Source organism: Notolepis coatsorum (genome assembly GCF_963971535.1).
Source record: "Notolepis coatsorum genome assembly, chromosome: 3".
Classification (NCBI taxonomy): Eukaryota; Metazoa; Chordata; class Actinopteri; order Aulopiformes; family Paralepididae; genus Notolepis; species Notolepis coatsorum.
This window is the reverse complement of record NC_140167.1, coordinates 91,188,026-91,206,178: the sequence shown is the minus strand read 5'-3', so window position 1 is coordinate 91,206,178 and position 18,153 is coordinate 91,188,026. Positions and strand designations below refer to the sequence as shown.

At 42.4% G+C, this 18,153-nt stretch overlaps 1 protein-coding gene across 1 annotated transcript in view; it reads left to right on the top strand.

Moving 5' to 3' along the window:
- Positions 1-610: 610 nt before the first annotated feature.
- Positions 611-18,153, top strand: part of lpxn (leupaxin) — a gene marked incomplete at its 5' end in the record, with an annotated part of 18,698 nt that continues 1,155 nt past the window's right edge. Inside the window, 8 exons of the mRNA XM_084311294.1 lie at positions 611-623; positions 2,550-2,611; positions 8,650-8,705; positions 12,490-12,580; positions 13,559-13,825; positions 14,496-14,669; positions 14,903-14,984; positions 15,419-15,567. Coding sequence (XP_084167420.1) covers positions 611-623; positions 2,550-2,611; positions 8,650-8,705; positions 12,490-12,580; positions 13,559-13,825; positions 14,496-14,669; positions 14,903-14,984; positions 15,419-15,567 — 894 coding nt within the window. The remainder of the gene's footprint in view (positions 624-2,549; positions 2,612-8,649; positions 8,706-12,489; positions 12,581-13,558; positions 13,826-14,495; positions 14,670-14,902; positions 14,985-15,418; positions 15,568-18,153) is intronic.

Below are 18,153 nucleotides of genomic sequence, written 5' to 3'. Positions count from 1 at the left end.
TGTCTGAATCTCGTGGACAGTAGTGTCTGAATCTCGTGGACAGTAGTGTCTGAATCTCGTGGACAGTAGTGTCTGAATCTCGTGGACAGTAGTGTCTGAATCTCATGGACAGTAGTGTCTGAATCTCGTGGACAGTAGTGTCTGAATCTCGTGGTTGCCGACATCATGTCTGACGGGACAATTGGATTCACCTCTGAGAATGGAGAGTGAGGCGATGTAAATAATAATAATAATAAATTCAATTTGTACCGCACTTTATATTTGTGAAAATCTCAAGTGCTACAGGAGATAAAGATAAAAAGTTAAACGAATAAAAACAATTCAAATGAATAAAACAACCAATGAAATGGAAGAACATAAAAAAATAAAAATCACATGACATGCGCCTGTCTCAGCGTTATGTCTGCCCATTCCAGCGTATGTCTGAGTGTGTGAGTTCTTCATTCTTCACAGGAAGCGACAGTTTTGACATAGAGAGAGAGAGAGTGTGGTGGTTACAAACCACGCACACACACACACACACACACACACACACACACACACACACACACACACACACACACACAGAGATACTCATGTAGGCTGGCTCACACTCGGAGACAGAGAGAGCATGGATGAGCTGGGTAAGTGTACTAGGTCTCTTTCATGTTTTACCCTGCTGTATAGAGAGACAGTAAACATAGAGTTAATCAGTGGGCAGATTATGATATCTAAGTTATAATCATGAAAATGCATGACAATTCAGTGATTCACCCACAGGCAGACGATCTTGAATAATAAGTAGCCTCATCTAGCTAGAGTGAAAGAAGACTTGGTCATGGTATATAAACTATATTAAAATAAATGTTATTTAACTACATTAGACTTTTTTTTGTGGGTTGTTGATTTTAAAGTCACACAGAAAATTCCAAGCAATTTATTACACATTACTTGGCTGTGTGTTACAGTAGTAAACCGTTGTTGGCGTTATTTGATTGATGGTTCCAACACACCAACAAACTGACAACCTCATTAGTACGACGCTTTTGGTTTCAAGTTTCATCATAGCGTGAAAAATATAAGTACTTGGTAAAGACAGAGAATCTCGACTGAATGGGGTTTTCAAAGCTCTGGTCTTAGTTCTAAATGCAGAGTTATCAACGTCCTCTTTGAAGCCTTAACATTCTTTATATCAACAGCTTAGCAGTGTATGTGTATAATTACAGCATTATGTGAGGAAGGGAGTTGAATTTCAAAGTAATGTTTGAGACGAAGCCTTGAAACGCCCTGAAAGATTTCACTTCTGCTACACACGGCTGTCCTCACTTCCTGAGGAGCCTGCGCAGCGTGTCGTAGCAGCGGACCACAGACTGAGACAGTAATGCACCTTGCAGTGTGTGTTATAACTAAGGCTGTTCATCTATTACAATATTTAATCTGATTAATCGCATGATTGTCCATAGTTAATCGTGATTAATTGCAAATGAATCGCATATTTTTGTATCTGTTCTAAATCTACCTTAAACGGATATTTTTCAAGTTTTAATACTCTTATCAACTGTACATGAGAGTAGACAAATGCTTGCTTTATGCAAACAAATTCATGTTTATTTATTGCCACAATGAGAAATACTGTCCAGAATCTTCAAGTAACTAAGATGTGCAAACTGCATTGTTAAAACAAAATGCTGAAATCATGAAATTCTTTTATAAAAGCCCAACAAAAAAAGAACAGATGGGCATACCAATTTACTAACTGTAACATTACATAGTAATGATTACTAACACAGTAGTGTGTTGAACTTTACACTTGAACTATTCATCCCCATCTCTTTGTTTAAGCAGCCATTTAACACAAAAGGATGACCTTATGCATTGCAAATTTAAATAAAATTCAAAACAAACAGAGTGATGCACAAAATAACTTAAAACTTGTTACATTTACCCACACAAGGGCTGAGGACTCACACCCCCGCCTCCTCCCTCTCTCTCTGACACACACGCACTCTCCCAGCTCTCTCTCGCTCTCTCTCTCTCCTCTCTCTCTCTCTCTCTCTCTCTCTCTCTCTCTCTCTCTCTCTCTCTCTCTCTCTCTCTCTCTCTCTCTCTCTCTCTCTCTCTCTCTCTCTCTCTCTCTCTCTCTCTCTCTCTCTCTCTCTCTCTCTCTCTCTCTCTCTCTCTCTCTCTCTCTCTCTCTCTCTCTCTCTCTCTCTCTCTCTCTCTCTCTCTCTCTCTCTCTCTCTCTCTCTCTCACACACACACACACTTTGAGTCAGAAACAAACATAGTATCAATGAGAGTATCAAACCTACCCTGGGTAAATAAAGGTAAAAAAAACGGAATCATAATGTACAAAAAAAAACAAGAGCCTGTTAATCTTGCGTAAAAAAAATTGTGCCATTAAAATAATTTAGCGTTAACTCGTTAATAACACGATAACTTTGACAGCCTTAGTTATAACACACCATCACAGCAGAACCCCTTTCACTCGGTCATTTGCGTGCGTGCGTGCGTGTGTGTGTGTGTGTTCACGTAAACAACAAGTGTGTGTGTACATATTATTTTATCAGATCAGCTGTTGGAGGAGTTGGCCTTGAATCCTGCAGGTCCTGGATCAGTTCCTGAGCAGACGGTGAGTAGTGATGTAACACCTATAGGGAGGGAGGTGTAGTGGTTACTTCCTGGTCTATAGGGAGGTGTAGTGGTTACTTCCTGGTCTATAGGGAGGTGTAGTGGTTACTTCCTGGTCTATAGCCATTAGATGTATCACCGGTGATAGTTATGGTACTCACCATTGTATCCTATATAATAAGGTCGGGTGGGCCTCTCTGGCAGAGAGACGTAAGTTGCATTGCAATCTTTTTATTTATAAAGCCATAATTAGAGATTGTCCAAATTATATTAGTTCTTTATTGGAATTGACCACTGGACCCTGTCGTACACGATCCAGTTTTTGGCTTACACTTAGAGTGCCTAGAGTTTGTACTGAACTTGGTAGATCTGCTTTTGGCTTTTTTGCCCCTACATCATGGAATACCCTGCAGGAAACACTGAAACTATAGACACTCTAGTGTCTATGGGTCGGTTTAGAACCTTAATGACCAATCAGGTCACCACAATATGTAATTGTTTTTAAATTATTACCTCTGTTTTAATTTTTAGCTATTTTATTCTTTTAAAAAGATTTTTTTTTTTTTTTTTATGTATTTTAAATGTGCTCTTAATTATTCTGATTGTCTGATGTCTTTATATTTATGAGCACACTGTGACACTTGTGTATGTAACATCTCGACGGCACTGTAAATGAGTTTAATTACTCAGTGTATTATCGAGTATAAATAAAGATTGAATGAATAGCCAGCCAACAGCACACTACCTACGGAGACATCAGCCCCAACCCTGACCATCACTAACAGCCATGTCAGGAGGCAGCTCTCCAAGATTAGTGTGAATAAGGCCAGAGGACCGGACAACACCAACCCCAAGCATGTGCGGGGCAGCTGGCAGCACCGCTCCAACATCTCTTCAACCTCTCCCTGAGGCTGGAGAGGGTGCCCCAGCTCTGGAAGACCTCCTGCATTGTCCCGGTGCCCAAGAAGGGACGACCCAGCACCCTCAACGACTACAGGCCAGTTGCTCTCACGTCACACGTCATGAAGACGTTTGAGAGACTGGTCCTGCAACACCTCAAGCCCCTGGTGTGTGACTCCCTCGACCTGCAGTTTGCATACCAGGCAAACATCGGGGTGGAGGATATGCTCCACAGAGCTTACAAGCACCAGTAGAAGCCGTGCAGCTCAGTGAGGATTATGTTCTTTGATTTCTCCAGCGCCTTCAACACCATCCAGCCGTCACTGCTAGCGGAGAAGCTCTCTGCAATGCAGCTGGAGCACGGCTTGGTGGCCTGGATCAAGGACTACCTCACTGAGAGACCGCAGTACGTCAGACTAAAGGACAGTCAGTCTGACGTACTGGTGAGCAACACTGGTGCCCCCCAAGGAACTGTGCTGTCACCCTTCCTCTTCACCCTCTATACCTCAGACTTCTGCCACAACTCAAGCGGATGCCACCTGCAGAAGTTCTCTGACGACTCCTCCATCGTAAGCTACATCACCGACGATGATGAGGAGGAGTATAGAGCCCTGGTGGAGAGCTTTGTGGGGTGGAGCGACAGCAACCACCTCCAACTCAACACCAGTAAGACCAAGGAGCTTGTGGTGGACTTCCAGAGGGGCAAGAAGAGCCCCCCCCCCGATTCCCATCACCATCCGAGGGGAGGAGGTGGAGGTGGTGCAGTCATATAAGTTCTTTGGGGTACACCTGAACAATAAACTGGACTGGTCGGATAACACAGAGGCCCTCTATAGGAAGGGACAGATCAGGCTGTTCTTCCTGAGGAGATCAGGTCCTTCAATGTTTGCAATAGACTGCTGCAGTCATTTTACCAGTCTGTAGTGGCCAGCGTCCTCTTCTTTGCTGTGGCATGCTGGGGGGGCTACACCAACTCGAGGGACACCAACAAACTCAACAAGCTGGTGAGGAAGGCTAGCTCCGTGGTGGGAGTCGAGCTGGTCAGACTAGAGGTGATGGCAGAGAGGGGGATGATAAGGAAGCTGGCTGCTATCCTGGAGAATCCCTCCCACCCCCTCTACGACGAGCTAGTCAGGATGAGAAGCACGTTCAGCCACAGACTCATACCTCCCCGACACTCAACTAACTGCCTCGGACAGTCCTTCATACCAGCGGCCATCAGGCTCCACAACAGTGGGCAGGGACTGCTGCCAGACCTCCAACTAGAACTAATAGGAACCCAAAAAGGACTAACACTACCTTATGCATACTGCACCTTATGTGAATACTGTGATACCGTGAATACTGTATATTTCAGTTAGTTAGATAGTAAATTATAACACTACCTTACGCATACTGCACCTTATATGATACTGTGAATACTGTATATTTCAGTTAGTTAGATAGTAAATTATATTGACTTATTTGTTTACACTGCTTGTGTTGTTTTTACTACCTGTACCCCCCCCCCCCATCCCCCATGCTGCTATTATGCCTGAATTTCCCGAAGGGGATCAATGAAGGAATATCTTATCTTATCTTATAGGGAGGTGTAGTGGTTACTTCCTGGTCTATAGGGAGTTGTAGTGGTTACTTCCTGATCTATAGGGAGGTGTAGTGGTTACTGGTTACTTCCTGGTCTATAGGGAGTCGTAGTGGTTACTTCCTGGTCTATAGGGAGGTGTAGTGGTCATAGATATATATAGAACACTAGATAGCTTACCCGCGCTGCCGGCCAATGGAGAGCGACGTCGTCGTAGGGACGCCATCTTGCTCGAGTCAGCCTTGAGTGAGGGTGAGTGATCTGCACAGACAAAAATACTCATAACTTGCTGAAATATTGACGGATTTACAAACGGGTTGGTTTGCTATAAACATCAAAGATGTAGTTATGATACTGCATACTTATAAAAATGTTTTTTTTTAAAGATGTTTTTTTTACAAACCGCTTGAATCATAGCCACGTTAATAATGCTTAATAAACCAAACGTTTGTAAATCCGTCAATATTTCAGCGAGTTATGAGTATTTTTGTCTGTGCAGCTCACTCACACTCACTCAAGGCTGACTCGAGCAAGATGGCGGCGGTTCAGTGACGCTGGTGACTCCGCCTTAAGCTATCTAGTGTTCTATATATATCTATGGTAGTGGTTGCGTCTATACTTTCCGTAGCCGCATTTCTGGCAAGACGCTCTCTGATTGGCCGATGCCTGTTTCTACACTGGTTAAGCTTAGGCACTCTTTCGAAGTTGGTTAAGGTTAGAGTTTGTCTTAGAGCATGGCGATAGAACGCCAGGTAGTTTGCAGGCTGTTCGACGCGGAAATGGGCAAAGACACAGCTCGTCACGCGATTGGGCAACAGTGGCCAATCAGAGAGCGTCTGCCAGAAATGCGGCTACGGAAAGTATAGACGCGTAGTGGTTACTGGTTACTTCCTGGTCTATAGGGAGGTGTAGTGGTTACTTCCTGGTCTATAGGGAGGTGTAGTGGTTACTTCCTGGTCTATAGGGAGGTGTGTGTTATCTTTTTTTCGTAGCCGCATTTTGCGGAGACGCTCTCTGATTGGCCACTTCATGTGACATGTGTGCCCAATCATGTGATGCCTGTTTCTACACCGGTTAAGCTTAGGCACTCTTTCGAAGTTGGTTAAGGTTAGAGTTTGTCTTAGAGCATGGCGATAGAACACCAGCCCTGATTCCAAACTCTAACCTTAACCAACTTCGAAAGAGTCGCCTAAGCTTAACCAGTGATAAACTAGGCGTTAGGTAGTTTGCAGGCTGTTAGACCAGGAAATGGGCAAAGACACAGCTCGTCACGCGATTGGGCAAACATGTCAGTGGCCAATCAGAGAGCGTCTCCGCAAAATGCGGCTACGAAAAAAAATAACGCGGGAGGTGTAGTGGTCACTTCCTGGTCTATAGGGAGGTGTAGTGGTTATGTCATTGCTGTTTCCCACACGGTCCACCCTCCTTGAAATTGCCATGTATTTCCAATGGACCCATTTCTAAATTGTCTCGTTTAAAACAAATAAAACATGAACATTGGCATGGTGTATCTTTCTGTGTGTATTCATCCAGCAATTAATCATAAAAGTAGCAAAATAACAACATTTATGTTTTCGTTCACTGAGAAACTACACTTCACGTTGGCGCTGCTGACTGACGTCATCACAGCGTAGACTCCTGGCTGTATTAGGTGACAGCACTGAACGACAGGCGTTCTACTGGTGAGTGTAGTTATTTTTTACGACAAATTAAAAACCTTTATTTCAACCAAAAATGCTTAAACAATAATGTTAGTGATAGAAGGGAACTCATTTTGTGCAAAAATGGAAAGCTTGCCAATGTTCATGAGGCAGAATTATTACAATAGCCGATAATACATTTTCCCAATGATAAATCCCTATATGGGTGGACCACGCGGGAAACTAAAGTAACGTCAGACTACACCTCCCTATAGAGAGCTGAGTATGGTGTTGTTGTTGTTGTTGTTGTTGTTGTTGTTGTTGTTGTTGTTGTTGTTGTTGTTGTTGTTGTTGTTGTTGTTGTTCATGATTGTCCATAAATTCAACCTACTGATTGGTTGGTTGGTTCAGGTATCCACCCTCAGTTGTCCAGGGCCCTATTCCCCGTACCTGGTTCAACTAAGTCGATCAAGATGTCATTATCCAGATTCAGTTAACCCGATGTTTGAAGCCGGGATTTTCCTGTTCCTCGAAGGTGGATTCAGTCTCGTTAACTCAAGCCAGACTTGAGACCCAGGATAAGTGCGCGCGGCCGCTCCAGTTGAAAAGCCAGCACGTATCGATGGCAGAGATCCTGATTCTCTAGCGGCATTGATTGATTAATTGATTTAAAACTTTATTAACATATTGCAGTACGGCTCAATCGCCTCGCCGACAAGTTAAATGCGTTATCTATAGGCTAATTTTAAGTCCCTCATTACCTCAATCAATCAGATTATATTTCTTTAAACTTGCCTGCTGGATTGAATAATCAAATGAGATCTTGCTAGCGAAAATAATTAGTTAAACTGTTATACAGGATAACGATACGGCTCTCTTCCCATTGATTGATGTATGGTCGATCTTTTACTTATCTCCACAGTGGTGTAACGGGTTCTTCTTTTGACTTTCACGCAGACGACCGGGGTTCGAAACCTAGTCTTCCCCTTCTTTTTGCGATGTAGGAATAATTCAATTTGGTGCACGTTGAGAGCTATATAAAGAATGACATCCTCAATGCATGTAGATTTATAATATTTCAACTTAAAATTAGGCTACTTTGGCGTATAATCATTAATATTATATTCCAAAAAATTATATTGGAAACACGGGGTTTCGAACACCGGTCGCTGGGTTGCCAGGATTGAGCACTACCGCTGGGCCACTGTGCCAGATGGGATAAATTCATTGTTTATACATTAATGAACGAGAGACCCGTGTTTAGAATATTCTTTGTTTTGAATGAAGTTTCATCTCTTTATCCTCATTCATTAATGTGACGTCAACGGCTCATTCAATTTCTCAAATCCGTCAAACAGCGCATCTCATCAGACATCTTAATCCCAGTTACAATTAAAATAACCACATAATGTGTACATCGCACCGAGCGAGCGCCACGGTATATATAACGTGCATTATTTAGGACAAAGTGAATTTAGTATCAGCATTTTGGGTCTATTTTACATTTCAAAAGCCCCCTCTGGAAGAATGGAGCACAAAAACGTAATTCAGAATGGTATAATGCAGATCGTAGACTGTGGGAATAATTTCAGGAAACGGGCTGTCACTTCTTTGCGGGGGCGTGGCGATAGTTCATCCAGCTAACTTGAACTTAAACCCTGCTTTCGACCAGGCTCAAACTTTTGGATCTGTTGTCATGGTGATTTGGACAATCCAGGTACGGGGAACCGGAAAGTCCGGCTTAAGTCAGACTTCACCGAAAGTTATCCGGCTAACTCAGTTATCCAGGTACGGGGAACGGGGCCCAGGTCTGATGATGCATTGTAGCCCTAAAGTTTGTCTCAGGACAGCCAAATCTAAAATTGCATTGTGGTTTGACAAACTTTTTTTTTATTTGTTATGTGTCTTTTCACACAGGATCCAAATAAAGGTTCTGCAGAACTTGATGCTAAGACAGCAGCTGATGTTTACAGGTGAGGCTCCTGTGCACTCTTTGACAAACATATAAACTGTAAACACTGTTCAGAAACCAATAACATCAGGGTATCACAACATTACAATAACATCAGGGTATATCACATCACAATATTACAATAACACCAGGGTATATCATAACATTACAATAACACAGGGTATCACAACATTACAATAACACCAGGGTATATCACATCATAACATTACAATAACACCAGGGTATATCACATCACAACATTACAATAACACCAGGGTATATCATAACATTACAATAACACCAGGGTATATCATAACATTACAATAACACCAGGGTATATCACATCACAACATTACAATAACACCAGGGTATATCACATCACAACATTACAATAACACCAGGGTATATCATAACATTACAATAACACCAGGGTATATCACATCATAATATTACAATAACACCAGGGTATATCACATCACAATATTACAATAACACCAGGGTATATCACATCACAACATTACAATAACACCAGGGTATATCATAACATTACAATAACACCAGGGTATATCACATCACAATATTACAATAACACCAGGGTATATCATAACATTACAATAACACCAGGGTATATCACATCACAATATTACAATAACACCAGGGTATATCACATCACAACATTACAATAACACCAGGGTATATCATAACATTACAATAACACCAGGGTATATCACATAATAATATTACAATAACACCAGGGTATATCACATCACAACATTACAATAACACCAGGGTATATCACATCACAATATTACAATAACACCAGGGTATATCACATCACAACATTACAATAACACCAGGGTATATCACATCACAACATTACAATAACACCAGGGTATATCACATCACAACATTACAATAACACCAGGGTATATCACATCACAATATTACAATAACACCAGGGTATATCATAACATTACAATAACACCAGGGTATATCATAATATTACAATAACACCAGGGTATATCATAACATTACAATAACACCAGGGTATATTACAACATTACAATAACACCAGGGTATCACAACATTACAATAACACCAGGGTATATCACAACATTACAATAACACCAGGGTATATTACAACATTACAATAACATCTTTTATTTGGAACAAAAAACCACCCCGGATTAAAAGAGATATACTTCAAAGACCTCGTACAATGGGAGGGATGGCGCTCCCAAACTTTATGTATTATTATTGGGCAGCAAACAAGGTCATTGCTATACTGGGTGAGGAATGATGTTACTGTCCCCAAGTGGACAGTTCTGGAGGGGGAGTCTGTTGAGTCCACTTATCTAGCAGCCTTATTGTGTGCTAAACTTCCATTCACACAGCCTATTTCTAGCTTTACGTCTAACCCGGTTGAATTAAAGTCTGGAACCAATTTAGAAGATCCTTCTCCCTTAAAGGTCTATCGCGGGCTGTGACCAATTGCAAGTAATCACATGTTTATTCCCTCAATGATGGATAGGGATTTTGATACCTGGGCTAGAAGAGGTGTGATCTCACTGTCTGATCTTTTTATTACAGTTTGGCCTCCTTTGAGCAGTTAGTGCAGAAATAATATTCCCAGGTCACACTTTTATTAAGTTTAAAATTAAGTATTTGCAGCTCCGGAACTTTGTAGCCTCAAACTCAGATTGCTACCCATCGTACCCTCCCGCCTCTCTGTTAGACAACATTTTCAACTGTAAATCGGTCCAGAAACGGGCTATAACTATAATTTACAACTACTTAATATGAGCAATTTGACACCTATAGACCTCCTTAAGGATAAAATGGAAACGGACTTAGAAGAACCAATTACAGAACACACTTGGGACAAAAGAATACAGGGGTATTTCTCCTCTTCCATTCGTCTTAAGCATGCTGTTATCCAGTTTAAGATTATACACCGTCTGCACTGGTCTAAAGACAGACTCTCTAAGATATATGCCGACATAGATCCTACGTGTGATCGATTCAGACAGGCTCCAGCCACTCTGCTTCACATGTTCTGGACATGTCCAAAGCTTTATACCTTCTGAGAAACCATCTTCGAGACCTTATCTAGGATACTTGGAAAGGCAGTGGAGCCATCTCCATTTATTGCATTACCCCTCTTAGATGGTGGGAAATTAGAATGTTGGCCTTCTGCTCTCTCCTGGCCAGGAGACTGATATTCACTGGATCAGAGAAGTAATGTATCATACAGTATATTAGACTGGAAAAGATCAGGTATACTGTCAGAGGATGTACGAGAAGATTCCATACTATTTGGCAACCTTTCTTAACCTTTTTTGAAGATATGGAAGACATTTTTCTTTCTGTTGGTCCTTTTGGACCTATGTTTATAATCAGGGCCGGATTAACGACCCGTGAGCCTCTAGTGACGAGGGGCATCCAAATTTTTTTATTTTTATTTTATTTTTTTGGAGATCGATGGCATACTGTGACACTGAAATGAAAAAATATTTCATCAACAAAAATATTTTGTCAACAAAAATATTTCATCAACTACAGTACGTCACACCCCGTGCCTCTCCCTGCCGTCTGCAAGTGGCTAATCTTGAGTTTCCGACCCCCCAGTAAGCTAACCATGGATAAATCCAAAAAAAGGAAAGTCTGGGGAAAATAGAGGGTTTAATTCAGCGTGGACAGATTAATTTGCTTTCACGACTAACAATGCAGGCTTACCTGTAGCCTATTGCTGATATGTGGTGCGAAATTTGCTAACAACATTCATTGTCATTTTGATTACTGTAGTTTGCCTGGTATGTAGCCTTGGTTAGTGGCTGCCCCACCAATGTTTTACATTTAAAAACGCCACTGTGCGTGCATGCACGTGTATGTGTGTGTGGGGGCCTCCACAAGAGTCTGGCCCAGAGGCCTCTGAATTCTTAATCTGGCCTTGTTTATAATGCGAAAACTTGAGAAAAAAAAAGGTACTGAATGAGCTCAGTGGCAATTTGTCACATCTGGTCAATGGTAGCATGGTGTTATTCACTGTCAAAGATGAAAAAAAGAAAATAATCTGAATAATTTATATTCTCCTTTGGTTCATTACAATTTACTCAAGCATATAGTAACAGACACAATATTTCTGACACTGGGAATACAATCCCTGAGGTCCATAGATGTCCCTAGATATCAGGAACATGCAAATGGACCTTGTATAAGTGGAGCAATCTTCCATTTACTTGGGTATGTACTTTTCTGCAAATTTTCTGAAAATATGGCTAGGGCTTAAGAGGTTAATTGTGCGTCATAAACAGCTACTATTTCAGTCACTCGTTTTGCATGATTTGCAGGCTTCTGGTTGTGCCGTCAGTTTTGAATTGTGGAGTACCTATCGTAACCGCTTGTGTCTTCTATTGGAAGCAACTTGTGTGCTAAAGACACATCAATCTCAATGAAAACCACAAACTGCATGAAAGCACTTGTGACTCACACACATCCTGAAAAGGTCACAAGAGACGACGTAAAACGTAAAAACATGCCATGTCCTTCTTTCATTGGGGGGAAATATTTACTACCAACTATAGGATGAGGACATAATGTGCTCCAATGAGCACCCATTCTACTGTAGTTCACCATGCATCTGGGAGTTGGTGTGTGGGTCATTTATCATTAGGCCTATACTGTATATGAACATAACAAGACCATGTTGACCAACCTCAAATGGCAAACAGGAAATAAACAGCCCAATAACTTCCCTCATCACTCACTACCCTCCTCTTGCATGGTGTTCCTGGATCTATCGTCAGCAAGCTGCCTTCTCCTGTGGAGGTCTTTCCCACCTCCCCCACCACAGAGTTGGACTCGCTCATGCAGGAGCTGCTGGGCCTGGGACCAGGGGTGAGTCCAGTCTGCCAGTAGGGGAACCCAGATATTGAAAAGGGTTGCCATGGCGGCTAGGTGGTGTAGTGGTCTAAGGCACTCGCCACCAGTGTGGAGACGCTAGGATTCGCGTGTTCGAATCCAGCTCTCCACATTGTTTTTCAGTTTGGCTGGTCGTCCGCAGTAATACACATTGGCCGTATTACGGGGAGGGAAAAAACTGAAGGGTGGGGATCGAACGTTGTGAACAAGCGACTCCTACAAGTCGGTTGGTGCGCCTGCGCAGTAGAATCAGGAAGTGTCGGGGGCAGCGTGAGCCTCCCACGCGTTACTCCTCGACACTGATAGATCGAGCTGCGCAGGTGAAAAGATGCGACTGCTGTTACCTCAAGTACCGGAGGGGACTTGTGCTATGTATGACTTAGTCCTCACTGCAGCCGGCTTGTGGGAGGCAAGAAACAGCGTTCGTGACAGGGGAGGGTTGAATTGGATGATACGAAATTGGGATGGGAGAAAATATAGAAAATGGGAGAAAAAGTGGATCAAAAAACAAAAAAAAGAAAAGGGTTGCCATAAAAAGGCTTAGCAACCAACCCTGTGAAATGATTGCATTGTATGCTGGTGTTAATCTGTTTGTGTAAATGGATTACACGTGCCTTGGTGGAATAAACTAGATGACAGCAGAGGGCAGTGTTGGCAAACCTAATGTACTCAACACAACTTTTATTTTTACTTCTATTCATTTTATTATTATTTTATTTTATTTTTATGTTCTTCCATTTCATTGGTTGTTTTATGAATTTTTATTGTTTTATTCATTTAACTTTTTATCTTTATCTCCTGTAGCACTTTGAGATTTTCACAAATATAAAGTGCGGTACAAATTGAATTGATTAATGCCAGTTACAGTTATAGAATATTCATGTAAAATGTGTCTATTACAAATCCCAATAAATATAATGAATACTAATGTTTGCCACTTTCATTATCTTTCAGACTCCGGAACCGTCTTCAAACCCACCGCCACTTACTCAAAAGCAGTCAGTGAAGAAGAAGAAAGAGAGAGAAAACCAAGAGAACAAGCAGAGCAACACCACCACCACCACCGTGACGGGTTCAGACGTTAAGACGCCATCTTTGAACAGAAAAACAGACGCTATAGATGACCTTCTAGGCGGGCTGACCTCCGACCTGGAGAAGATCGGCGTCCGTACTGTAGCTAAGGGCCACTGCGCTTCTTGTGCCAAGTACATTGTGGGAAAGGTAATAAACAAATAAATAAATAAACAAATACATTCATTCTTTCCCATTTAGCTCTTTGATTCTGCATAAAGGACATGCTTAGAAAGTCCAAGAATATCATCATTTTATACTGTGTACCTGAAAGCTGCCTGCATGTGATCGGTGTTCTGCTCCCTGCTCGCCACGCGGTACGCTGCAGATCCTGCCCAGATCGTAGTAATTAAAAAAATAAAAAAATTATATTATCTTTTTCCCCCTCCTTTTTCCGTTTTTCTCCCATCCCAATGTTAGTCGGTATGCCAATTCCCAATCCCCTTCCTGGTCGTTGCGCACTCTACCCCCTACCATCGGTCCGGGAGGGCGGAGACTATCACATGCTTCCTCCGACACATGTGTACCCAGCCCACCGCTTCTTTTCACCTGGCAGCGCGGACTCTCACTGGGAGAGTGTAACGTGTGGAAGGTCACACTACCTCTCCTAGATCCTTCCCTCGCTGTGCAGGCGCCCCGACCAAACTGTAGGAGTCCCTGTTTACAACGACCCACAAACGCCCACGTTTTGAATGTGGTTGTAAAGCGCTTTGGAAAAGAATGTTCCAGTGAGATTCTTTACGTAAAATGGTAAACGGTGCATTTATATAACGGCTTTTATCCAAATGTCTTTATCTTTGTGAAACGCCCGGACGTCCAGATGATCACGGCCCTCGGTGCGGTGTGGCACCCGGAACACTTTGTGTGTGAGGCGTGTCAGACGGAGCTGGGCAGCGGGGGCTTCTTCGAGAGAGACGGGAGGCCTTACTGTGAGAGAGACTACCAGCAGCTGTTCTCTCCCCGCTGTGGCTACTGCAACGGACCCATTCTGCAGGTGGAGAAGAAGACATGCATCCATCCATCCATCCATCCATCCATCCATCCATCCATCCATCCATCCATCCATCCATCCATCCATCCACCCATTCATTCATTTCATACATTCAGTGTATGATGATAACACCCAGTATATTGTCCAATTTGTTACTCCAAATCATTTTGGGGGGGGGGGGGGGGGGGGATGTATGTAAGTATGTAACTATGTGTGACCTTTGACTCCACTCTCAGAACATCCTGACAGCCATGGACCAGACCTGGCATCCAGAGCACTTCTTCTGTGCCCACTGTGGGGACCGGTTTGGACCTGAAGGTGAGACGCTTCAGGCTGAAATTACGTGTGTGTGTGTGTGTGTGTGTGTGTGTGTGTGTGTGTGTGTGTGTGTGTGTGTGTGTGTGTGTGTGTGTGTGTGTGTGTGTGTGTGTGTGTGTGTGTGTGTGTGTGTGTGTGTGTGTGTGTGTGTGTGTGTGTGTGTGTGTGTGTGTGTGTGTGTGTGTGTGTGTGTGTGTGTGTGTGTGTGTGTGTGTGTGTGTGTGTGTGTGTGTGTGTGTGTGTGTGTGTGTGTGTGTGTGTGTGTGTGTGTGTGTGTGTGTGTGTGTGTGTGAAACCTCTGAGATACTGTATATATAATTGAATCAGTGAATTCAAATAATAACGTCTGTGTGTGTGTGCGTGCGTCTGTGTGTGTATCTGTTTCCCTCCTCACGTGTGCCTCCGTCACGGCCGTGTTGGTTTTCCTCTCCCAGGCTTCCTGGAGAAGGACGGGAAGCCGTATTGTAACGGAGACTTCTACCGCCTCTTTGCACCAAAGTGCTCCGGCTGTGGGGAGCCAGTGAGCGAGAACTACCTGACGGCGGCCAGCGGCACCTGGCATCCAGGGTGTTTCGTCTGTTCGGTCAGCGCCTGCCCTCAGACCACACACCCTGCTCTGGCTACACGTGGAAGAACATACCTGCACGCTGGCATTTATTGTAACGCCCATGCTTTATTTCCAGCATGGCGACCACACATTTTTGCCTTATGTCTGACTAGGGAGCTGGATTCGAGTGAGTTTTTTTTGGGTTTTTTATTCAAGTCTACATATACCCAGCACTTTGCCTTGGTCGGATGTGCACTTCACACTTGGATTAAGTAGTATTTTGCTAAATCCTTTGGAGAGTTCGTTTTGATCTGCTGGGGGTACCATTGGGATGTAAAAAGTATCCAGAAATTAGTGAAAGTATGGGTACCGTCTCAAAATCGTACTCAAGTAAAAGTCAGAGTATCTGGCTAAAAACACACTTGAATAAAAGTCAAAAAGCTTCTACTTTTAAATGTACTTAAGTGCTAAAAAGTTAAAGTTAAAACTTTTTTTATTGCAAGGGATAGACCAGGGGTCCCAAACTCATTCCATTGTGGGCCCAGTTCTAATTTTAACTACACATTGCACCAGGTGAGTTAGTTGAAGAGGTGAGCCAATTAGTGAAATCATCAGCTGTTTTAGGCAAGGCTGGAATGAAACCAAGTATACACTCACACAAGGACCAATCAGCATGGGTATGGGCGGGTTAATTTTCCTTTGATGGGGATTTGATTGGCTGTTTTTAAATAAAGTACTGCCGCAGGATTAATAAGTTAATAACGTTAATGTTCGGCCAGAGAAACAAATAAAATTGTTGGACCTGCAAGATTTGTACTTTGTACTTTGTAGGTCTGCATTTTAAATGTAAGGAGTAAAAAGTATGTTTTTTTTCTCTGCAGTGTAATTGAGTAAAAGTACAAGTATACAAACCTAATAATACTCGAGTAAAGTACAAATCCCTTAAAAAACAGTACTTAAGTATTGTAACAAAGTACAATTACTCAAGTACTTTACACCCCTGGCCGTACCAAATAGGCGGGGTTCAGCGATTACGAGTGCCAGAATGTTCCGACTGTTTGGCATTTTTTTAACCACTTTTAACCAATATTTTACAATATTTAACGAAGGTTTCATGAGATTACATATACATAATTATCATCTGAGTCTGCGGTGTTGAAACCGGTGCTACAGTGTTGAGTGCATAGTAGTAGAGACATATTAGTATAGTAGGTAGTAATATAGGCAAGGAAGATTATTTAGTGAAAGAGTGCACGATAGTAGAAGACAGTAAGAAGGTTCATTTTCTTTTCTTGTTCCCCCCCCCCCCCTTCATTTCAGATATTGATTGAAGAAGTGTGTTTTTAGTTGGCAACGACTAGCCTGAAGGCTAGTGCTAGATAGCTAACTTGGCTATTGAATACATAACATCAACAGCCTGGAGGCTAGCGCTAGATAGCTATGGCTATTCAATATAACATCACCAGCTGTAATTTCACCATCTTTATCTATAAGAGTACCGTCCTTCGGATGAGACACTAAACTGAGGTCCTGACTGAATAAAGAGCCCAGGACGCCTATCGTAAAGAGTAGGGGCTCCCCGACGTTCCTGGCCAAATTCCCAATAATAATAATAATAATAATAATAATAATAATTCATTATATTTGTAAATCGCTTCTCAGGAACCCGAACTCGCTGAAAATCAGGTCTCTGACATCAAGGCCACCTAATCATCCCTTCCCCTTAATTGGCTGATATCAATCCCTGTCTCCTGAGCCGTTCAGCCATTGTGTAGTGTGATGTGTGCCGGGTGCTCGGGTGCCAGTGTATGGCAGCCATTGAGCCTGTGTAGCCCAAGGTTGGGTGCTACCAGTGGTGGTGATGGAGGCAATTTCCACCCTACATTGTAAAGCGCTTTGAGTGTCTAGAAAAGCGCTATATAAATGCAAGTAATTATTATTATTATTATAATAATATTCAGCACTACACTTTGGTTGCCTTGGGTTAAATTCATGATATACCATAGGTTGCCGGCTCTATTTGTCTATGGAGAAGTACCCCTTCTTTGCATGGCTATAACTTTTTAAATTCTATTGCTACATTGCCATTATTAGGGCCCATTCAAAGTCCTATATGTATTGTTCATTGTGTAGCAACGTTAAACTTTTTCATTCACATATTCATAGTAAAGTATGGTCTAATGTATAAGTATGTTTTCATCTCTTTCTGCAGCTTTCTCCAGAACGTGATCTATAGCCCCAAATGCATTATATTGATGATGCAATACAGTTTTATGGCAATCAGCGCGATATAAAAAATTCCAACTAGACGTACTTCTAGAAGTTACTACACGTCATCTGATGTTGACCGGATGGGCTAGGGGGCGTTTATAATTCCGTGGGCAGCGTTATACCAATCATCTAATGTGGGTCAAATGTTGATAATAGCAGTTAGTATCGAAGGCGGTAACGTTACACGCTAAAACTCACCCCAGTCTCCGCGCGCCGTTGGGCGATCATCGTAGAGTAGAAATCTTATCATTATGGGATGTAGATTTACCCGGTCCATCTCCAGCTTGTATAATGGTATATACGTCCAAATCATGTTGTTTATCGAGTTATTGGCAATCAATCACTGTGTAT